This window comes from Mesocricetus auratus, unplaced genomic scaffold, assembly GCF_017639785.1.
Source record: "Mesocricetus auratus isolate SY011 unplaced genomic scaffold, BCM_Maur_2.0 Super-Scaffold_6730, whole genome shotgun sequence".
Taxonomy (NCBI): domain Eukaryota; kingdom Metazoa; phylum Chordata; class Mammalia; order Rodentia; family Cricetidae; genus Mesocricetus; species Mesocricetus auratus.
The window spans coordinates 12,897,208-12,921,262 of NW_024429184.1; the positions used below are offsets into that span (position 1 = coordinate 12,897,208).

Consider the following 24,055-nt stretch of genomic DNA (forward strand, 5'->3'; position numbering starts at 1 on the left):
CTTTTCCTTTGCTCTGAGACAGGGTTTCTCTGTGTAGCGCTGTAAACCAGCCCAGCCTCGAACTCACAGAGATCCGCCTGCCTCTGCCTCCCGAGTGCTGGGATTAAAGGCGTGTGCCACCACCGCCAGGCTTAGCACTCACGATCTTATATGCGCTTCCTTCGCCCGCGGCCTCTCAAAGGTCTCTGCAGGAGCCAGTTATGTGAGGGAAAACTAGGGGGACTGACACACCCCAAGTCTGCATTTCTTCAGGATGCAGTCGGGGCCGCACATGAAGGGAGTTGGTGGCACCTGAAGTTCCTGCAGTTTGATGAGCAGCGAGGGGCCTCTGCCTGGTGACGACCATCTCCCCTTTCTGCTCACCTTTTCAGCTGTTCGGCTGTTTCCTAGCGTGGGAAACGCGCAACGTGAGCATCCCTGCCCTCAACGACAGCAAGTACATTGGGATGAGTGTGTACAACGTGGGGATCATGTGCATCATTGGGGCTGCCGTCTCCTTCCTGACGCGGGACCAGCCCAACGTGCAGTTCTGCATTGTGGCTCTGGTCATCATCTTCTGCAGCACCATCACTCTCTGCCTGGTGTTTGTGCCAAAGGTACCCGTCTCTGCCCCTGCCTCTGCCTCTGCCCCTGCCCCTGCCCCTGCCCCTGCCCCTGCCCCTGCCCCTGCCTCTGCCTCTGCCCCTGCCCCTGCCCCTGCCCCTGCCCCTGCCCCTGCCCTTGCCTCTGCCTCTGCCCCTGCCTCTGCCCCTGCCCCTGCCTCTGCCTCTGCCCCTGACTCTGCCCCTGCCCCTGCCCCTGCCTCTGCCTCTGCCTCTGCCCCTGCCCCTGCCCCTGCCCCTGCCTCTGCCTCTGCCTCTGCCTCTGCCCCTGACTCTGCCCCTGCCCCTGCCTCTGCCCCTGCCCCTGACTCTGCCCCGCCTCTGCCTCTGCCTCTGCCCCTGACTCTGCCCCTGACTCTGCCCCTGCCCCTGCCTCTCTGCCTCTCTGCCTCTCTGCCTCTCTGCCTCTGCCCCTGACTCTGCCCCTGCCCCTGCCTCTCTGCCTCTCTGCCTCTCTGCCTCTCTGCCTCTGCCTCTCTGCCTCTCTGCCTCTCTGCCTCTGCCCCTTCTCCTGCCCCTGCCTCTGCCTCTGCCCCTCTGCCTCTCTGCCCCTGCCCCTGACTCCGCCCCTGCCCCTGCCCATCCCCATCACAGGGGGATTGCAGAACCCACCACACCTGGGAGGTGTGTGTGAAAAAAATGCACTATGCACACAGGAAAAAAATAAGTAAAGAGAAGACTAAGATCCCCAGAAACTTCACAAACTCTCACCACCCGAATTATCAAACTATTCGTGTTTACTTTGGTACTCATGTTGTTGATGTGTTTCCTGTTGTCTTTTTAAATCACATTTTTAAATTCTATTTTGTGAGATGAGGAGGGGATGCATTAGTACCAAAGTATACATGTTCCTGGAACCAGCTCAGCTCTCTCCTTCCACCATGTGGGTCCTGGGCCTCGAACTCAAGTCATCATTGGTGGCTGACACCTTTCCTCAATGAACCTTGCTAGTCCTTGGTCTTCATTTTTTTGGTTTACTTTTGGTTTTTATTTTAATTTCTTATTGTCCTACGTGTATGACTATTTTGCATGTGTGTATGTATGTGTACATACACGGGCATGACTGGTGCCTTCAGAGGTTAGAAGCCCTGAGTCTAGAGTTACAGATGGTTGTGAACTGCCATGTGGGTGGTGGGAATCAGACCCAAGTCCTCTGTAAGGGCAACGGGTTCTCCTAACCACTGAGCCATCTTTCCAACCCCCTGGTCTTGGTTTCTGCAAGACTAGAAGCCTTGCCTCTGAAGACACGATGGTAACTGCAGCACGTACATCCTTCCCCGTTGCCCCTTTAACTGAGCTTCCCACCCTTCATCTTCCCCCACACCCACCGTCTCACGGAGGGCGGGTCCATTGCTTTCATGTCCACTTGATCCCTTATTGCTGAACGTTACAATTATTATAGATTTTTCTTGTTTCCAGTTAGCAGCTGTAAACAGTCTTGGAAGTGATGTTCCTGGGTCAAAAGGAAAAGCCATTTTTAGTGTCCACTTATATTTTACAGTGCAAGCACTTCCAGCCTTTTGACATTGTGACACGATGTCGTCGTCTGCAACACTCATGTTCAAGAACCAATTTCTTAAAACAACTGAGTTTTTTTAAGTCACACAAAAATATATAGCTTCCAGTAAGCATATGATTTTGTGTTGGGCAGCGTCCATAGCTCTCCTCAGCCACATATCGCCTGTGGTCATAGGTTTGGCACACGCACCGATCTGGAGGACCAGCTCAAAGAGATATTTTACAAGCATTGGTCTTGGGAACCCATGCAACCTGACCTCGGTGGCCTCAAGGGGCTGGAAACAATGAGGGAAATTCATCCCTGAGATGGGAGTGTTAGTGGCAGAGGAGAACAAAGAGGTCCCTGGGGCCCCGGGGGCCTGGGTGCCTCCATCCCCAGGCACACGCATGCAACCAGGGCTGACTTATAGGTCTTCCATACCCTCCTTCTCCAGTTCCCTGCTCGAGTCCCAGGCCAGCGTCACACTTCCCTGCCTGCACCCTGACGCTCTCCGTCCTGCAGGGTGGGTCAGAGTCGCTAAGTCCAGCTCTGACTGAGTCTCTTTCTCCATCACCTTTGACGGCATCTCATTGATCTCTGGGCACAGAGGCCAAATTCCCAGTGTTGAACTGTGTTTCAGCACTCGGGGAATCTTCCAGAACCCCGAGAACCCCGTCCTCCGTCCAAACTGCCCTTCCCAATCCCGGAGTGGTGCCACATGCCTGTAATCCCAGCACTTGATAGACAGGAGAGAACCAGAAGTTCAAGAGCAGCCTGGGCAACTTTGTAAACTGAGGCCAGCTAAGCTATAGAAGACCTTGTCCAAAAAAAAAAAAGCTAGCCAAGACGAGTCAGAGGCTCAAACCCTTGCCCCAAAGACTTAGCAACCTGAATTGGAGCCCCAGAGCCTGCCAGAAGATGGGAGGAAAGAGCGAGCTCTGCAGAGTTGTTCTCTGGCCCTCACATGTTTTGCTGTGCGCCCACACACAGTAATAAATATAATAATAATAATCGCCCTCTCTTAGGAGCCCCAGGACCCAGACCCCTTATCCTTTGCCTATGCTGGATCTCCCCAACCTTGGAGTTCCTTCCTGCGCTGTCCCTTCCAGACAAGCCCCCACCCACACTCCCACCCCTGCTCTTCAGGGCTAAGTCCAGGGTCTGCCATGGGCTGGTGAAGATTCCAGAATGCATGGATAAGACAGGGCCAAATCACAATGTTTTGTCTCAGGTTTTTTTTTCAGTTTTTTTCCCATGGGGCTGGGGGTGTGTGCTGCTGTAGTTAACACCCCAAACTGCTCTTGCAGAGGGACCAGGCTCAGTTCCCAGCACCCAGTCAGATGGCTCACAACCACACCTGTGACTCCAGCTCCAGAGGATCCAGCTCCCTCTTCTGGCCTCCCCAGGCATCTGCATCACTGGCACACATAACCACACCCACATATATGTACACATATACACATAACTAAAAATAAAATATTTTCAATTGTCCAAACACGCACAGACCCCGGCCACACAGAACCTGTACTATGACAGATGTGAGGTGTCTAAGCTGTTAAATGCCTTCCCCGGGGCAAAGAGGTCAACAGCTAATCACTAAACTCACCGTGGTTGTGGAAGTCTTCACTTTCTTCCATCTCACCGTTGTAGAAGCACGCCACAGACTCGACCCAGGGCCGTGGACTGCCTCTGCCCCGTGGTGGGGTGTGGAAGAGCAGGGTCAGGAGGCCAACTCTCCTGTCCCAAAAAGACTCTGAGGCTCAGCGAGAGGAAGCTGCCTGCCCAGTGTCATGCCCAAGCCTGTGCCAGAACCTGGCCTGAGCCCAGGGCTCCTGAGCCCCAGCCAGCCTCCTTCACATGGCCCCAGCCAGCCTCCTCCATATGGCCCCAGCCAGCCTCCTCCATATGGCCCCAGTCAGCCTCCTTCATATGGCCCCAGCCAGCCTCCTTCATATGGCCCCAGCCAGCCTCCTTCACATGGCCCCAGTCAGCCTCCTCCATATGGCCCCAGTCAGCCTCCTTCACATGGCCCCAGCCAGCCTCCTTCATATGGCCCCAGCCAGCCTCCTCCATATGGCCCCAGTCAGCCTCCTTCACATGGCCCCAGCCAGCCTCCTTCATATGGCCCCAGCCAGCCTCCTCCATATGGCCCCAGCCAGCCTCCTTCATATGGCCCCAGCCAGCCTCCTCCATATGGCCCCAGTCAGTTCCAGAGTAGGAGCGGTGGAGGGACATGGTTGGGGAGCAGGGAACATGGCAGGAGTCTCACTTCATCCTCCTCTGTCCCTGCAGCTCATCACTCTGAGGACAAACCCTGACGCAGCCACCCAGAACAGGAGATTCCAGTTCACACAGAACCAGAAGAAGGAAGACTCGAAGACCTCCACTTCAGTCACCAGCGTGAACCAGGCAAGCACGTCTCGCCTGGAAGGACTGCAGTCAGAAAACCACCGCCTACGGATGAAGATCACAGAGGTGCGTCCACGGCTGGAAGCCACCCATCCTCCTGTCCTGGCCCCTCTACCCGGCCTCCAAGCCACCGCTGCTCCACAGTCCTCCAGAACACCCCAGGTCGCAACATCAGAGAGTTAGTCACATCTGACCCAAACTTAGTGCCCAGGTGGCCTGGACTCCTAGAGTTCAACAGTCCCCAATCCCAGACGTGTTCAGAGGAAACTTTGGAGTATCTTCATGGAGGACCCGCATAGCCCCTGATGCACAGCCTGGAAAGAGGGTACAAGGACAGGCTTCCCCAGGGATAGGCTGTGCTGCAGTGAACCTGTCCCTGTCCCCAAGTTCTGCTTCTTGAAAAGGCCAGAGAGGCCACATCTAGGGTGCTTTATGTCTAAGTCACACCCTCAGATAGAATGGAACTCCTCTCTCACCTCTCTCTCTCTCTCTCTCTCTCTCTCTCTCTCTCTCTCTCTCTCTCACACACACACACACACACACACACACACACACACATTCACACACACACTGCCTAGGGCCAGGGGTCTAACTGGACCTGCATCTGGGCTGAGTCAGGTTAGGATTCTAGCAGGATGAAGGTTTGGAGGTCTTAGGAAGGGAAGACACAGAAAGCCCACACAAGGGATCACTTCTTAAGGAAATGACACACACACAGCCAAAAAAAAAAAAAAAGCCACACAGTTTAGTTCTGCCTCCCTCCCTGTGCTGCCAAAATTTTCATGAGCTCACTTAGCCACAGAGGATGCTGGGAAATTTAGTCTCTTACTTTCAGGGAAGAAGCCAGTTGCTAGATTAGATATAGGATGCCCAGTAAAATCTGAACATCAGCTAAACGACCAATCGCGTTTTCAGGAAAGGGCATACTCCACACCAAGCGCAGGCTATACCTAAATTGCAAAGAGGGCTTTTGCTCTCTGAGGTTTAAATTCCAAATTCCACTGGAACTTCTGTGTCTTCACTTGCTAGATCCAGTGACCTCTACTAGGCTCATGGAGCCCCACCATACAGAGAGGGCCAGCACACTTGGTCCATGCACCTGAAATGCTTCAAGACAGAGCATCCCTCATCCGCCTCTGTGGCGAGGAAGAATCAGCCTCTGCCCTCTGAGCCCGTTGTTAGTTCTGTCTTAATATCAGACGTCTATGACAGGCAATAGCATAGCACCATGGATTACACTTCCTTCCAGCAGTGTAATCTCCCACTGTGGGAAGTCTGGGCCGCTGCTGAGCGCCCCAGCGAGGCTTTGTTTGCCCCAGAATTGGGCCACAGTCTGACTTCCCGTTGGGCCCATCCTCCACTCCCAGCCCCGCCACTGTGTAGCACACACAAATAAGAGTATTTTTCCTTTCATGCAGAAACTTATTAAGCAGCAAGTGTGCCCCTGACCTCAGAAGAGTAATTCACAGTTACTATGACTCACTCTGTTCTGTTGTAGGATACACACTAGCCATGCCAACTAACACTGCCCACCATGGCACATGCCCCCCTGGCTCAGCCCAGATTCTTCTCTAACCTGAGCATGACTGAGCCCCATCATGCTCAGCTCCCCCAGGTGACCCCAGTGACTGGAGCCTGTAAGATAGTGTGGGCCTCAGAGATGCCTGTGATCTCTGCCTCCAGGCGTCCTGGCTGGGGGTCTGATGTGTAATGATATCACTGACAGTCCTCCAGCAGCTGGTCCCCTCTTTGTGTGTCAGGCACTGGGCTAAACTCCGCATGCATCATCTCACCAAGTCTCCGTCCACCCTACGAGGTAGGAAGTGTGGCGTCCCGGTGCTACAAATAGAGTCTGAGGTTACAAGCCACCAAGTGCCGCCTGAGCTGGCCTGTCCCCTGTGCCTTACGCTGCCTCCTGGGCTTGCTTGGTCCCCTCAAGGCTCAAGCCCAGACAGCTCTGGTCCATCTCCTCTGGGTTCCTGCTTGAATGAGTGCAACCAAGTTCTTCTCAAGATGCAGAGGTCATGCTGGGCGGTGGTGGTACACGCTTTTAGTCCTAGCAGCCAGGAGGCAGAGGCAGGCAGACCTCTGAGTCTGAGGCCAGCCTGGTCTACAGAGCAAGTGCCAGGACAGCCAGGGCTACACAGAGAAACCCTGTCTCAAAAAAAAACCTAAAGAAAGAAAGATGCAGAGGCAGAACCCTGGTGGGCGGGGCAGGGGCTGGGGCTGGGGCCTTGGTCTCAGCTGGAACTTGTCTTCCAGCTGGACAAAGACTTGGAAGAAGTCACCATGCAGCTACAAGACACTCCAGAGAAGACCACATACATCAAGCAGAACCACTACCAAGAACTCAACGACATCCTCAGCCTGGGCAACTTCACAGAGAGCTCAGGTGAGAAGAGGCAGGGCCCAGAGATGGGACCCATCACTTAGGGGAAAGTGAGACTCCCTAAGAGCCTGGGGCTGCCCTGGGCCGTGCACACAGGCAGAGCTGGCCTGCGGCCCTCATCTCCTGCCTACAGTTTCGAGTCTGCGCACAGTCTGCCCCCACACCCCCAGTCCTGAGCTCTAGCTCCTCACCCTCAGGCACCGCGCCTACTTGGACACAGCAGTGTCCCAGAGTTCTGACAGGGACACGCCTTATTTCCCTCTCTGTTCCTCAGCATGTGACTTATGGTTACTTCTTCAAACGGCATTTCACCGTTTATGAAGCAGCTCATCTAGGTCACCGTGGCATGGGCCACTCTGTCTGCTTCTCAGCAAAAGCCAGTGTGGGTGGGATGCTTGGAAGAGGACGTTTGACTGTGGTGTTGGATAGCAGGCTAGCCCTCCACAAACACAAAATGTTAAACTTGAGTTAGCAGCCTCCCAGGCAGGCATCTACCCTTGGAAATACATCACTGGTAGGTGAGAAAGACTACCACCAACGTTCATGTACATCATTTAAAGTGATTTCGATAGTTGTGAAACAACAGAGCACATTGTACAGCCACTTACAAGTGAGGTAAGGAAGGGGGATAGCTGAGTGGCAGAGTGTCTGCTATCATGTTTGAGGCCCTGGCTTCCATCCCCAGCAAGGGTGGGAGGATCAAAGGGGCTGGAGAGATAACTCAATAGCTAAGAACACTAAAACTCTTGAGAGGACCTGGGTTCAGTTCACAGCACCTACACCAACTTCAACTTCCAGGTGTCTGATGCCCTCTTCTGGCCCCCTTGGGTATCTGCATGCCTGTGGAGCACATAAACTCATACAGGCACACACATACACATCAAAATTAAAAAATCTCTTTCAAGTTTTTTTAAAAAGCTGTGAGGTAGATCTCCAAGTGCAAGAAGCTAACATTATGATGTATACACACACATACAGAGGCACGTGGCCTGTCTTATGGTTTTGATAGCAGTGAAAAGACACTTTGGCCACGGGCAACTCTTTAAAAAAAACATTTAATTGGGGCTGGCTTACAGAGGTTTAGTCCATTATCATCATGGCAGGACGTGGTGGCCTGCAGGCAGACACTGTGCTGGTGAAGGAGCTGAGAGTCCTACATCTTGATACGCAGGCAGCAGAAGGAGGCCGTGTGCCACACTGGGCATAGCTCAAGCATATACAACCTCCAAGTCCACCCCCACAGCAACACACTTCCTCCAACAAGGCCACGCCTCCTAATAGTTGCCACTGCCTAGGGGCCAATCGTTCAAACACCTGAGGCCATGGGGCCATACCTAGTCAAACCACCACAGCTATATGTGAGTATGTGTGTAGGTGCAGCTTTTTAAGGACCAGAGAGCAAGCGTGTCCGCAGTGTGTTATGGGAAAGGCGTGGTACTGCGGAGCACAGTGGCAAGCATCCTGCTACTTTCCATGTACACACTCCCCTGCTGCTAGGCATCGTTTGTTATAAAGTTGTCTTAGGGGCTGTGACTGCAGCTCACTGTAGAGGACTTGCCTATCTGGGCTCTGAGTTCAGCCTCCAGTGACACACACACAAAATCTGTGTTTAAATCGATGAAAATATTTTGCTTTTATTATCATATTTTTCCTTTTTCATCCCCCTCCCCTTCCCTTACAGTGTTCTTACTGTAGAAGAATCTATATTAATAGTTTGAGAGAAGGTCACATGAAGCCCAGGCTAGCCTGGAATTTTCAATGTAGTTAGCCAAGGATGGTCTTGAACTCCCACTCTTCCTGTCTCCACCTGAAAGTACTAGGATTATAAGTGTGTGCAGGCTTTAAAAGTCACACACATGTATACACACAGACATACACACACACACACACACCCGCACACACACAATACATAAAATGTTAATTGTAAAGAAACATTTTCATTAAAGCAGTTCTAAAGAAGTTTAAACACAGTGGCACACACCTTTAATCCCAGTACTCTGGAGGCAGAGGCAGACAGGTCTTTGTGAGTTCCATACCAGCCAGAACTGTGTATTGAGAACCCCTCCCCCAAAAAAACCAGTCCTAATGTTTCTAGTATTTTACAAAGGAGAGCACTTCAGATTAGTGGAGGGAGATTCTTTCAGGTAACTCCTCTGGGATACAGGAGCAGTCACGTGGGAAGAGTAGAGGCAGATCTTCCTGGTACTTTGTACTTGACTTTGTAACGTGAAAGTTCGCCTGGGATGGACACAGATGTAAACATTAGAGGTGAAGCCAAGAAGCACTGGGAGAAACCCAGTGATAGGATCCTAAGAAGTCCCAGAGGGGCTGTTCTTTTTCGCTTTAAAACAGGAGCCGGGGGGATGGAGAGATGGCTCAGAGGTTAAGAGCCGATGGCTCAGAGGTTAAGAGCACTGGCTGCTCTCCCAGAGGTCCTGAGTTCAATTCCCAGCAACCACATGATGGCTCACAACCATCTGTAACGAGATCTGGTGCCCTCTTCTGGCCTGGAGGCAAAACGCTGTATACATAATAAATAAACCTTAAAAAAAAAAAAACAGGAGCCAGGATGACTGTGGGTTTGGGGATAGCCTGGGCTGTATAGTAAGGAGTCCATTTGGGGATAGCCTGGGCTGTATAGTTAGGTGCCCATTTGGGGATAGCCTGGGCTGTATAGTAAGGTGCCCATTTGGGGATAGCCTGGGCTGTATAGTAAGGAGTCCATTTGGGGATAGCCTGGGCTGTATAGTTAGGTGCCCATTTGGGGATAGCCTGGGCTGTATAGTAAGGTGCCCATTTGGGGATAGCCTGGGCTGTATAGTAAGGAGTCCATTTGGGGATAGCCTGGGCTGTATAGTAAGGTGCTCATTTGGGGATAGCCTGGGCTGTATAGTAAGGTGCCCATTTGGGGATAGCCTGGGCTGTATAGTAAGGTGCCCATTTGGGGATAGCCTGGGCTGTATAGTTAGGTGCCCATTTGGGGATAGCCTGGGCTGTATAGTAAGGTGCCCATTTGGGGATAGCCTGGGCTGTATAGTAAGGTGCTCATTTGGGGATAGCCTGGGCTGTATAGTAAGGTGCCCATTTGGGGATAGCCTGGGCTGTATAGTAAGGTGCTCATTTGGGGATAGCCTGGGCTGTATAGTAAGGTGCCCATTTGGGGATAGCCTGGGCTGTATAGTAAGGAGTCCATTTGGGGATAGCCTGGGCTGTATAGTTAGGTGCCCATTTGGGGATAGCCTGGGCTGTATAGTTAGGTGCCCATTTGGGGATAGCCTGGGCTGTATAGTAAGGTGCTCATTTGGGGATAGCCTGGGCTGTATAGTAAGGTGCCCATTTGGGGATAGCCTGGGCTGTATAGTAAGGAGTCCATTTGGGGATAGCCTGGGCTGTATAGTAAGGTGCTCATTTGGGGATAGCCTGGGCTGTATAGTAAGGGCTCATTTGGGGATAGCCTGGGCTGTATAGTAAGGTGCTCATTTGGGGATAGCCTGGGCTGTATAGTAAGGTGCCCATTTGGGGATAGCCTGGGCTGTATAGTAAGGAGTCCATTTGGGGATAGCCTGGGCTGTATAGTAAGGTGCCCATTTGGGGATAGCCTGGGCTGTATAGTAAGGAGTCCATTTGGGGATAGCCTGGGCTGTATAGTAAGGTGCTCATTTGGGGATAGCCTGGGCTGTATAGTAAGGGCTCATTTGGGGATAGCCTGGGCTGTATAGTAAGGTGCTCATTTGGGGATAGCCTGGGCTGTATAGTAAGGTGCCCATTTGGGGATAGCCTGGGCTGTATAGTAAGGTGCCCATTTGGGGATAGCCTGGGCTGTATAGTTAGGTGCCCATTTGGGGATAGCCTGGGCTGTATAGTAAGGTGCCCATTTGGGGATAGCCTGGGCTGTATAGTAAGGTGCTCATTTGGGGATAGCCTGGGCTGTATAGTAAGGTGCCCATTTGGGGATAGCCTGGGCTGTATAGTAAGGTGCTCATTTGGGGATAGCCTGGGCTGTATAGTAAGGTGCCCATTTGGGGATAGCCTGGGCTGTATAGTAAGGAGTCCATTTGGGGATAGCCTGGGCTGTATAGTTAGGTGCCCATTTGGGGATAGCCTGGGCTGTATAGTAAGGTGCTCATTTGGGGATAGCCTGGGCTGTATAGTAAGGTGCCCATTTGGGGATAGCCTGGGCTGTATAGTAAGGAGTCCATTTGGGGATAGCCTGGGCTGTATAGTAAGGTGCTCATTTGGGGATAGCCTGGGCTGTATAGTAAGGGCTCATTTGGGGATAGCCTGGGCTGTATAGTAAGGTGCTCATTTGGGGATAGCCTGGGCTGTATAGTAAGGTGCCCATTTGGGGATAGCCTGGGCTGTATAGTAAGGAGTCCATTTGGGGATAGCCTGGGCTGTATAGTAAGGTGCCCATTTGGGGATAGCCTGGGCTGTATAGTAAGGAGTCCATTTGGGGATAGCCTGGGCTGTATAGTAAGGTGCTCATTTGGGGATAGCCTGGGCTGTATAGTAAGGGCTCATTTGGGGATAGCCTGGGCTGTATAGTAAGGTGCTCATTTGGGGATAGCCTGGGCTGTATAGTAAGGGCTCATTTGGGGATAGCCTGGGCTGTATAGTAAGGTGCCCATTTGGGGATAGCCTGGGCTGTATAGTAAGGTGCCCATTTGGGGATAGCCTGGGCTGTATAGTAAGGGCTCATTTGGGGATAGCCTGGGCTGTATAGTAAGGGCTCATTTGTTGTCGTGGTTTGTTGGTTTGTTGTTTTGGTGAGGGGTGGGTTTTTTGGTTTTGGTTTTTGTTTGCTTGTTTTGGGTTTTTGATTATTTTTCAAGACAGGGTTTTTCTGTGTAGCCCAAGCTGTCTTGGAACTTGCTTTATAGACCAGGCTGGCCTCAAACTCACTGATCTGCCTCTGCCTCCTGAGCGCTAGGATTAGAGTCGTGTGCCACCATGCCTGGTGAAGATGCTGATTTTTAAAACTATATGTTGTTAAGCAAACAGCTAAGAGGCTGGGGAACTGGTTGGGTGGTTAAGACCTGTTTGATTTCCCAGCTCTACCGTGATGGTTCAAAACCATCCTTAACTCCAGCTTCAGAGGATGCAATGCACATAAAATAAGGTGGGTAATCTTAAAAGAAAGGAAGCAGCTGCTGGCGTAGACATTTTGTTCTGCTGTCGGCACTGTCTCTGTCGTAGATTCCGTGCCACTATAGCCAAGTAACACAAACTCGGCAGTCAAGCGCCACAGACACAGGGGCGGGGCAGAGAGTTCAGTTGGCAAAGCACTTGAAGGACCTGAGTTTAATCTCCAGAACCCTCGTGAAAAGCCCAGTGTAAGGGCGAATGCTGTCATCCCAGGACGGGGAGGCAGCCTACCTGGGCAGCTCCCAGGCCATGAGAGACCTCATCTCAGAGACTAAAAACAAAAGGTGGAAGATGGTCAATACCTGAGGGATACAAAGGTGTGTGGCAGGGTGCCCGGGGAGTGACACTCACAATATAAATACACCGGGGAGTGACACTCACAATATAAATACACCGGGGAGTGACACTCACAATATAAATACACCGGGGAGTGACACTCACAATATAAATACACCGTAAACGCCCTACACCACACGCAAAGGAGGAGGAGGGAAAAGAGGGAGGGAGGGAGGGAGGGTGGGAGGGAGGGAGGGAGGGAGGGAGGGGAAAACATAACATAAACGTATTTTCTTGTAGCTCTAGAGATCAGGAGCCCGGAACGAGAGCATTGGTAGGCTCAGTGTCTGAAGAGGTCCTCGCCTCTGCTTCTGAGATGGTGCCTGGACCACTTCATCCTCTGGAAAACAATTCCCTCACAAGCAGAAGGGACAGAACAGGCTCCAACTCTGTCCCTTGAGCCCCTTTAGGAGGACACTAAACTCTTCCCTAAGGGATTCACCTTCTGAAGTCACCACCTCTTAACTCACCTCTTAATTATGTGCAGAGGCATGCGCCTGTAGCTCTAGCAACCCAGAAGGCTGAGGCAGGGGGATCATTTGAATCCAGCAATTCAAGACCAGCCTGGGCAGCATGATGGCATCCCACCTCAAATAGATAAATAAAGCCGTGAACTTAAAAGGACACGTTCAGACCGCAGCACTGGGGCTTCGCAGCCAACACTGGCTAGCCGTGGCATCGGTACGGTTATGGTCTGGAAGGTCACCATGAGTAGTGGCAAACACAGGGAGAAGCTCCTGTGAGCTCCTCCCAGGTTGACAATTTCTGTCAGCCGGTCAGTATCCTGCTCTGTTCTGTGCATGTCCCCTTCCTAGCACACACTGTCCCCATTCAGCGTCACCGTGCAATGGCCAGCAGCAGTATAGCTTGTGCCTTGTGCCTAGTGAAGCTTGCCTGACACCTGAGTTTTAGGAACACTCCGCACTACACTTGGGGACCATTTTAAACAGGAAAGTTGCCAACAGAAAAAAACAAAATGTGTCAAGCAGCACTAAAACAGCTTCAAGGACAGAAGGGTGTGGAAGCCGCACAAAAAAGAGGCTTGCCTCGGGCTGGAACGTATATGCCAGGCAGCTCACAATTGCTCACACAGCAACTCAAAATTGCTCACACATCATATGCATCAAAAAAATTTTTAAAGACCACGGTGCATCTGGAGTATTGATTGCAGGCTGACAAGTCCATTTTAGAAAGCAAATGAGTTTGCAAATGCAGAATCCATGAATAATGTGGATCAACTCACATGGATGCAAAAATCACATACCTATACCATCCCCCATGACAGGAAAACCTAACAAAAGAACTGATGTGCCTCTCCTGCCAAGCAAGCCCAAATCTCTTGGGCCGGGTACAGACTCCACATTTCTCTAATGTCTCCAGATGTTTTGGAAGCCATTGCCTGTGGTCACACGCATCCTTTTTTGTGTGGTGGTCCCCAGAGTTTAGGTAACTACTTCATAGAGAGTCTTATCCTTTCTCACTATATCACTATGCCCAACAGGAAGTACTTTAGTGCTAGAGTTCCTCAGTCTAAGATACACAGCCCACATCAGTCCACTTGATTCCCATCCTGCTTTTTTTTTTTCTTGAATTGAAAGAGAACAGATCAGCCACACACTTCCCCAGCCCACGACTGTTGTCCATGGATGGCAGCTTCTCAACTCATCGCCTGGGTCCAGAGGGGCCGGGGGGACACACCCTGGCTCAGGGAAAGGCAAGGAATCACGGACTCTATTATTCCAGGGACAGCACCCTCCAGGTCCTATGGCTGATTTTTTTTAAAACTAACTTAACCAAGTGTGTGATGCTGTTTTCAACAGATGGAGAAAAGGCCATTTTAAAAAATCACCTCGATCAAACCCCCCAGCTACAGTGGAACACATCAGAGCCCTCTAGAACATGCAAAGATCCCATAGAAGACATCAACTCCCCAGAGCAGTAAGTACCTTGTCCACGTGCGAACTGTGTCCCCAGCACAGGTGTCTGCGGTGTGCACAGCAGCTTCACAGCCATTATCACATCTGAGCTCTGCGTGATCCAGTAACGCAGCCATACTGCAATGCTCTTTGTACAGGTGAGAAAACTAATATCCAAAAGGAGGAGGTAGCCCATACCAGCTCACCCAGTACTTGAGCGAAGGAAGTAGGATTCGAACTCTGTACTATCCAACATTAAACCCCATGGTCTCCACCAGAGCACACTGCTCTTGATGTGTGCATACCATAACCTTGTGAAACTCGTATGCTCAGTGATAACTGAAACCGGTTAGTGTCAGACAGACGCAGTGTTCAAAACAAGGGTCCCTTCTTTCCGTCGAGCCATGTCTTGTACAGTCTCCATTCTCTTTGGAAGGCTGATTCATTAATTAAAAAGGCAAGGCACAGCATGCTCGTTGGAGGTGCTTTGGAGATAAGGGAAGCAGGGAAGGGGACTGCCGTTTTAAATAGGGTGGACTAGAGAGGACATAAAACACCTGCGCATCTCAGCTCTCTCCCCACCGGTGACCTGAGCTCACTCTGGCGTATCGGAAGCAGGGGATAGATACGCAAACTCTGACACGTGGCTTCTGGGAAGTGACAAGCAAATGGGAATCAATAAAGGAAGCAAGTCACCCAGGCCATAGGATATTATTTAGTCATCAACACAGCAAGTTCTGAGACTGGCCAGCTTGCCTCTCAGAACACTTCCCGGTGTTACGGGACACATAACAGTTCTTAGTCCACCACCACCAGAGAGAGGCAAACCTGGAAGTCCCCTGCACTGAACTCAGGTCCCGGTGCTGGGTGAGCTCCTGCCAATCATGTATTGACTGGGGGAAGGGTAGTGGGATCATAGCAAACAGGAGAATGCCTTGACTCCCAAAACATAGGGTACACCCCGTCACCTAGACAGACTGCCTTGCCCAGGCTGCTTGAATGGGCACCTTTCCCTATGCCCAAGCGTATTCTTCAGTTCCCCTTTTCTCCGGGATGCTCAGCCAACAGATCCTGCCCTAAGAAATGATCATAACTGACATCACACATGTTTAACTTATTTTCAACATATAGGTATTATCAGTTACTCGGGTCCCTAAGCTGCTGGCTTTGTTTCCCTGGATCCCAAAAGAAATTTAAAATACAAATTAGGTAACAGAAAGTGGATTGATTTATAATTTGGCCAAACTGAAGAGAGAAAGGGCTGGTGGCTGTCTGGAGATTATGAGAAACCTTGAGGCAGAGGGCAGAAGCTATGCAGCTTTGGCTGTGAGACAGTTTAGCAATTAGACAGGGAAGATGCCTGGGTCCCAGGCTCCCTCCATTGTGTCTGCTGTCAGCAAAGAGAGCCCAGATGTTTCTCTATGAATTTTGAATGTCCCCTCTGCTGCCAGGACCCCAGCCTAATTCCAGCTCGGGATTCCAACTACAAAATCCCCAGCCCTCTCCTCTGTAGACGTTGATGTGTACAAGAAGTCTTCCTGAGAGAAAGGCCCTTGGGGGCCAGGAATACATTTCATATGCACACACATCTCAGAAGCCACCAGGCCCTGAGTAAACTCTGAAATACACTCTTTTGGGATTGAGGGCCTTCGCCACAAAGTCACCCTCCTGACTCTGCAGAGGCGAGGACCCAGCCCCCCTCCCCCCAGTTCTGCTTCTCTGCTATTTCCCTAAACAATTGCAGGAGCCTTCTGTCTGTCTTTGTCTTCTTGACAGGGGTAGCGATGCTCTTTCTTTCTGTTGTTCTTTGTGAGGACCTGTGTTGGGTTGAGTTTGCCCCTGAGAATCCGGATACTGGAATGCAGCCTGAGAGGCACTGCAATGCAAAACCCAGCGAATGCCTCTGGGAGCAGGAAGCCTTCCCCTGGGCGCATTCCCTATAAACAAGCCTTTTTAGAAACTAAAGCTACAGCGTGGTGGCGCACGCCTTTAATCCCAGCCCTCGGGAGGCAGCCTGGTCTACAAGAACTACTGCTAGAACATCCTCCAAAGCCACAGAGAACCCTGTCTTAAAAAGAAAGAAAGAAAGAAACTAGAGTTACTCACTGACTTCAGTCCTTAGGATACGGCCAGGAGAGGGGAGGCCGAGGGCAGCTAGCTTTCCCCTCCTATCCCTCCTCCATCAGTACCGTGCCAGTCGCCTTGCCGCCAGCTCGTCCCCTCTCCAGCATCTGGTTTGTTTCCGAGAGTTCCGGGGACTTTGCCAAGGAAGGGGCTCACTCCCACAGAAGGTAGCACAACGAGGATGGTCCTTGAACTGGGTCATGAGCTCCAGAGGAGTCCTTTTCCAGATGGGACACAGAAATGTAAAAACACAAGGAGCACAGAAATGAGCCACCAGAGGCCGGGACTTGGGGGAGAAAAGTCAGAAGAGACATCCAGAGCATTTGGAGAGATCTTAGGGACCACATGGGGGCGTGCATTTTCCCTGCCTGCCCCCTCTTGTGACTTCCGAATGTTAGGGTGGCAGGGTTAATCACCAAAGAAGCTGATTGGCCAGAAAGGAGTCTGCTGGGAGGGATGGGCTGCTGGGTACCGCGGTGGCAGAGGGCAGGGAGGAGGCAGCAGGCAGCTGGGAAGTCTGGGATTGAAAGCTGGGGCCTGGGATGGAAAGCTGTATCCCACAGAGGCCTGTGTAACTCAAGGTGAGTGGTACCTATGTGTGAAGCGTTGCTTGGGTCCTCATAATTCTGCCCTGATAGCTACAGGAGTCAGCAAGCCTCCACCATGGGCGGATAGGGAGGTGGCAAGATGCTATCTTGTTCCTGCCAGCTTTCCTGGCTATTCCCAGGGCGACAGTAGGTATTTGTGAACCTCTGTCAAATGCCTGCTTCGTGTCTAAAGGTTTAGACTATTGAGCCAACAGACCTTGGATTTAAGAGGACACAGAGTCCTACACTTAGAATAGTTGAGTCAAAGTGGGAGCAAGGGTCTCTCAGGAGAGCAGCCACCCCTCACTGACCCTGTCTCCCTTTCCTGCAGCATCCAGCGCCGGCTGTCCCTCCAGCTCCCGATCCTCCACCACGCCTACCTCCCGTCCATCGGAGGCGTGGACGCCAGCTGCGCCAGCCCCTGTGTCAGCCCTACCGCCAGCCCCCGCCACAGACACGTGCCACCCTCTTTCCGAGTCATGGTTTCGGGCCTGTAGGGGTAGGAGGCCTGGGGCCGGGGCCTCCCCGGGGACAGCACCATGCTGGGCCAAGGCGCCTGCCACTGGCACACTGACGGCGGTGAGGAGCTGAACACTGTGCTGCCTCTCCAGGCCGCTGGAATGGCGCTCGGGCAGAGACGGACTCGGCACCGACCTCGAGCCTTATCTGTGAAGGTCTTACTCTCATGAGGGAGAGGAATGGCAATGGCTACAAAGAAAGAGGAGTTGGGATGCCTGAAACTTGCAAAAACAAATGAAACTCTAGACACAGGAGAGAGGACGCAGACTCCAGCCATCCTCACCAAGTGGCCAGAGCAAGGGCTCTGCAGAAATGGCCTCTGCACTCTGCACACACGTCATCGGCGATGCCCGCCCCCACACACCAGCCCTTCTCCACGCTGGGGAAGAAGGTGAGCAGGGCCACTAGGTCCCCAGCAGCTGGCCTGGTCCACCAGAGCCTCCCTGGACCAGGGAGTCAGCAGGAAGGGTAGACAGACACCGCCCTGGGTCCGGGGACCGGAGCAGGCAGCTGAGCATGCTCCCCAGGGTACATTGATCAGAAGAGAGATGTTTGCTACTCTCTGATAAATGCCACACATTAACACAATAACACCGGTTCTGGGGACTGTGGGGATTCAGGGCGCCGCACTGCAGACAGCTCTGCAGTGTTCAGCTGACGGTCTGTCACGAACCCACCATGTTGGCTATGTCCTTGTGTTCAATTTTAGGGTTCCCGGTAATAAGGGGAGCCACCTGAGCTAATCATGGAATGTCTGCTCCCAGAAAACATGATAAGGAAAGATTGTGCACTTTAACCTCTCCCATGGGGACCCAAGGGCTGCTAGGATTCTCCCCCCCCACTCCACCCCCACTGACTTTGTTTCTGACCAAAGTGAATCAGGGGCATTCTGCTAAAAGTCATCCCTGTGTTCCAGGAGAGAAAGTTGCTGACCCAGGGCTCCCTGGCTTCCAGAAGGTAGCCTTTCAGTGCCCCTCCAGCCGGGCCCATGTGTGACCCCGCTGGTGTCGCTGGGGGGGGGGCAGTCAGCAGGCTGGTTCTCTCATCATTCTTCCCTGAACCCCAAAGAGCACCGGCCCAGGAGTCCGACCTGGATTTGAGTCCTCAGTCCCCTCAGACTCCCTCCACGACCTTGGGCAAGTCACCAGTGTCTCTCTGAGCCTCAGTTTCCCCTCTGTAACAGACTGGGGTTGAAATAACACCCACATCCTGCCTACCTCACAGGGTCACTCTGGGGATGGACACTCAGCTCACCCAGGAGAGCTTTGCACTGTGAAGCAGCCCTGACCTGTGAGGTATTAGTGTGACTAAGACCTTCAGCCCTCCCACTAGCTGGGGGTACGGTGTGGCCCAGAGAAGCTCCCAGCGAGGCCCCCTTCGCAGGGACAGCCCAGCGGGAGGGAGGCTCAGGACTCTTCTGACATTCCTAGACAGGTTCGTTCTTTGCTAAAGGCCTGAATGGCACCGTCCAGGGGAGTCTGCACAACCGAGCGGCTCGCTCACCCCCTAAAGAATCCTAACGGCAGCTTCGACAAGCAGGCAATAATCTCTTCCCAGACCACAGCAGTCAGGAACACACTGCTGTCAACCACCAGGCTGTGATGAAAAGGCCCACGGGAGTTACCATCGCCAACATTTCAAAACACCCTAACTCACGTAGCATAGCTCTCCCCTCCCCTCCCTCAAAGAGAGGTTACGGAGGTTCTGTAGCTTTTAAGGGGGAAAACATGTCAACACATCACAGGTCAAGTTGATGTCATTCTCTGTTTAGGCACTAAAACTCCATGTCGTCACTCACTGTGTTAACCAGTATTTCCTTCTTTGATTTCACCAAAACCAAATTTTATTTAAAAGATCACATTAATTTTTTTCAAAGGGAAAGAGATAATTAACTGTACATAATGTATACAGACAAAAAAAACCTGTAGAAATATTACTCCAGCATAGCAGGAAAGAAAAAAACAAAAGTATTGGATTGTCGGAGGTGAGCTTGTGTCTGTAAATCCCTTGTGACTCCAAACCGTGCTCCGTCTTCTAGGTAAACCCACAAGATACATCTCTGTCTACTAATCCTGTAGGTTCACCCATTTTTTCTTAATGTCTCTGCAATTAACAAGCCCCACAAAGTGATTCTGGCTATATACTGGTTCTGTTCTTTTATATGCAGCAAACACGCGGTCCATTTCCTAGAGGCTTCCGCCCGAGGGCATCTTCCAATGACGTTAGTGCACACACACACAAAACTGCTTTCAACTAGACCGGAACAGGCAGAATCAAATGTAAATGAGGAGTTTCTCTCACCCCACTGCATGGTATCAATTTTTAATAAATTGTTGCAAATTTGTTTTTATGAATAAAAGGGGAAAAAATCCTATTGGTTTTAATGCCCATTCTTTCCAAAATGGGAAATCCTGGCATTGGAACTCGGGATGACTCCGAGGTGGCCGCTGGGCACTGTCCTTCCCTTCCTTTGCGTTCTATTGACAGTCACAGAGTCTGTAGCCACGTGACCCCCAGCTTCATTTCTTTACATATTTATTCATTCATTTTTAGGCTGGGTCTCCCTATTCTGCCAATGTTAGCCTTGAACTCGATCCTCCAGCCTCCTACCACACCCAGCTTGACCTTAACTTCTGATCATTCCAAGGGTAGGAACATGACCTAAGCTGTGTCAATAAATTCCTTCCTTCCATGAAGAGTGATTTACTCTGCCACAAAAGAGAAAAATCATAGAGAGAGCGATGAGATGAGGGGCTGAGTGCTGACAGAGCCGCAGTCTTCAGGGACTTGTTTCTAGAGTCCCGAGGCATGCCACCTCTTTGTCTGCTGATTGAGTAGACCTCCCTCAAATTCTTGAAATGGCTCCTTTCATCTGGCTTAGCTCAAACTGGATCCTGTTGCCAGGACTCCCCTGTATCCCAAGGTGCCGTCCAAAGGCTGTTTGCACTTTCTCCCAAGCCCTCAAGCCTGCAGCTCAGCCATCCTCCAAGTCTCCTGCAGGAAATCCTCTCACCATCTCTTGCTCTTTTCTGGGCCAGAACTCTGCCTTCCCTTATACACGCATGTTTGCACGGTCTCGCCCAACCCACGCCATGAGCTCCTGACGGTTATTTAGCTCACGGTTTGGAGGGCTAAGAGTCTAAGGCTGGACTGTCCTATCCGGCTGACTTCTGATGAGGGCTACATTACAGAAACCCTGCCTCAAAAGAACCAAAATAAAAATAAAAAATCTGATGGAAAAACCTGGAGCAGGATCCTCAGTCTTGGAAAACATCAGACAGCTTTTTCTTTCCTATGTATGGGTGTTTTGACTGCATGTATATGTATGCAATGGGTGTGCAGTGCCTGTGGAGGCCAGGGGAAAGCATTGGATCCCCTAGAACTGGAGTTCCAGACAGCTGTGAGCTGATGCATGGACACCCTTAAAGCATCCACCGGCTTTACTCTTGTTGATGTTTGTTTGTTTGATTGTCTTGTGCAACCTTGAATTCTCTGTGTAGCCAAGGGTGACCTTGAACCTCTGATCTTTCTACCTCCACATGTCAAGCACTAGGTTACAGGCATGTGCTACCAGGCAAGGTTCGTGGAGTGCTGAGGCCCAGGCTCACAGCACAGCGCTTGCTAGGCTGGTCCTCTGCCAGCTGAGCGACACTCCCTAGGCCAGATGTCCGCCATCTTTATACAGTTACCTACACGTGCTCCCGCCAGATACAAACTCAGGGGAGAAGTCAGACAAATGTGTAGATCGAGCACAAACAAGGGCTGGAGAGATGGTTCAGAGGTTAAGAGCGCTGACTGCTCTTCCAGAGGTCCTGAGTTCAATTCCCAGCAACCACATGGTGGCTCACTACCATCTGTAATGAGATCTGGCGCCCTCCTCTGGTATGTGCAGACATACATGGAGGCAGGATGTTGCATTCATAATAAATAAATAAATCTTTAAAAAGAAAAAACAAACACACACATTAACCACCTTGACATGGAGGGCTAGATGAGGTTCCTGAGGAATATAGCAGTTGGTGCAGCCAGGGCGGGAGCCCAGCTTGCCTCAGGCATCACTCTAGGCTCCCCAGCCTGGTTTGAGGTCTCTGTTGTCACACTGCTTATCCCTGCTTAAGCCGCAGTGAACATCTCTAACACAGAACCCCACAGCAAGTCTACCTCTGTTGTTCATGCCTGTGCATGCGGCAGTCCTGGACAGGTAACCTCAATAGCAATTGTGACTGTAATGTCACTGAGCCGATAGGCTGAGGCTGAGTGTCTCAAGGGCTGAAGACACGAGTGACTCTCACACCACCCTCCCAGATAAAAGCTCTCAGCTCATAGGACAGGTGAGTCCTGGGGCCCACAGCCAGGGTGTGAGTTAGGAGCTTGGACATACCCACCTTCTTCTCTTTACAGCTTCTTTAACCTGTGTCAAAAAAAAAAGCACCTAGCTGCAAATAAACCATTATGCTTATTTACTATTGAAATGGAAACTTACCTTTTCTCAGGGTTACAATAGTTACAGACCCCTGAGATTGACCTGGAGCATTTCCTAAGGATCCAGGCCCCAGACTGAGAACCTCTGGCCCAGGCTGGGTGACAACAGGAAAACAGGCCAGTCAGTAGCTTGGAGCCATGCCTGTCAGATGCACAAAATAGCCCCTTGGAGATCCAGGGCCTCAGGACATCTGCCTTTGAGGTGCCCGTGGGAGACCAGAGTCAAGTCTCTGTTGACCACTGTTGACACCAGACTCTGAGGCAGATGTCACAACAGATGCTTGCGTGGCCTTGGGGGCCACGGGTCTGAAAGTACCAGCTCTGTGAGAGGGTAGCACAAAAGTGGACAAACTCCAACAGACTCCACAAAGACCCTCATCTCGGGTTCTGACTTAGTAAACACAACGGAATGGAGAGCCCCGTGAGGAAAGGCTCCAATGTAGAGAGCGAGAGGCCTTTGCTGCAGAGGGTTCGAGGCTGGCGGGAGCAAGTGCCGTGGAGACTGCAGACTGCCTGCTGGATATTAATCAAATAGCTACTTAGGAGTCTTGGCTTGGAAGGCACTAGAGCAGACCCCTGAAACTGAGTCATGTCTCCGGCCCTGGAAGAAAAGGTGATACCTTGGGTTAACCAAAAAGTCCCCATTGCTCCCTCGCTCCAAGAGCCCTACAGCTTAGGGATTTCCTGCCCTGCGGGAGGTCTGCTGAGGAACAATGACATGCCACTTCACAGGGACAAAGTCTCTTGGTTTCAGAGTTTAGAGAATCGTCTACAGCCCGCTAAGAAGGCAGAACACAGTGGTCATCTCGGCACCTGTCTGCTCGTGCCTTCGAAGCGCTCTTTACTGGGTAAGAAACACTGCGGTCTTCCACACTCTGCGTCTCCTCTGGGCTCTTTCTGTGCATAGCTCGGCAGAAGTGGCTTTTCTAGCACATTCCAGGTGTGAGCTCCTTGTTAGTAATCCCAGTGGCAATTTCCAGTTAGGGCTCTGACTGAGCTGGAGGTGTCCCCCCCCCGCACGCAGCCGGTCATGCACGTCACGCACAGCTGCCCTCTAGCTTCGCAGCACGCGTGGACACCCTGTAGCTTTGCAGCACGCGTGAACACAGAGACCATCCGCATGTAGTCCTGGGATCCCACAAGGCCAGGAGAGGTGACTCTCGGGACGTGAGCCGCAGTTCGGCTCTAGCTCCTGGTGCGGTGCGGGTTATTTCACATCGGAGCAGGCATTGTTTGCCTTACTTACTGTTGGCTTCTACCAGAGTTCAAAGCTCTCTAGTGTGCTAGGCTGGGATACGAAAAACAGAGCTTGAACGCCGATGAAATGAATATTTGAGGGTTCCTACTACCTCAAAACCAAGGATTTCCCATCTTCTCCCAGAAAATGACCTCCAAGAACATAAAACACAGAGGTCTGGAGTTTTCAGTGCTTTGTGAAATGAAATGAAGTCTGGAAATTAAAATAAAAGTATTACATATTTTCTCATTCTTAAAAATGCAAAATAAGAGACCAAGGATTATGGCTCCATGGTACAACACTTGCCAGGCATATGCAAGACCTTGGGCTCAATGCCCAGTGCTAAAAAGAAAAACTAAAAAACCTAAAAAGACAAATAAGCTGGGCATGGTACACACCTGTAATCTACAACCTCAGCATTTGAGAGACAGAGGCAAGGAGGACCAGAAGTTCAAAGTCATCCTTGGCTACAGCAAGGGTAGTCTGAGCTACATGAAGCCCTGCCTTCAAAAAAGCCAAAATCGCTACAGGACAGAAAGATGGTTCTGGGTAAAGACATTTGTTGCTAAGCCTGATGAGAGGAGCTCAGTCACCAGGGCCATGTGGTGGAAGAAGAGAGCCTAGCTCTGGCAAGTTGTCCCCCGACCATGTGTGCACCATGGCATTCGAGTGTGCACACACACTCACACACACACACCACACACATGCACACACTCACACACCACACACACACATACACCACATACCACACACACCACACATATACACACACCACACACACATACACACACCACACACATACACACACCAC

General features: G+C 51.4%; 1 protein-coding gene across 2 annotated transcripts in view; it reads left to right on the forward strand.

Moving 5' to 3' along the window:
* Gabbr2 (gamma-aminobutyric acid type B receptor subunit 2) overlaps window positions 1-19,897 on the forward strand; it is a 360,155-nt gene extending 340,258 nt beyond the window's left edge. For both annotated transcript variants that reach the window (XM_040738666.1, XM_040738668.1), the window contains 5 exons: window positions 372-596; window positions 4,393-4,575; window positions 6,772-6,901; window positions 14,200-14,317; window positions 17,338-19,897. In XM_040738666.1, coding sequence (XP_040594600.1) covers window positions 372-596; window positions 4,393-4,575; window positions 6,772-6,901; window positions 14,200-14,317; window positions 17,338-17,503 — 822 coding nt within the window. In that variant the 3' untranslated portion in view covers window positions 17,504-19,897. The remainder of the gene's footprint in view (window positions 1-371; window positions 597-4,392; window positions 4,576-6,771; window positions 6,902-14,199; window positions 14,318-17,337) is intronic.
* The last annotated feature ends 4,158 nt before the right edge of the window (window positions 19,898-24,055 follow it).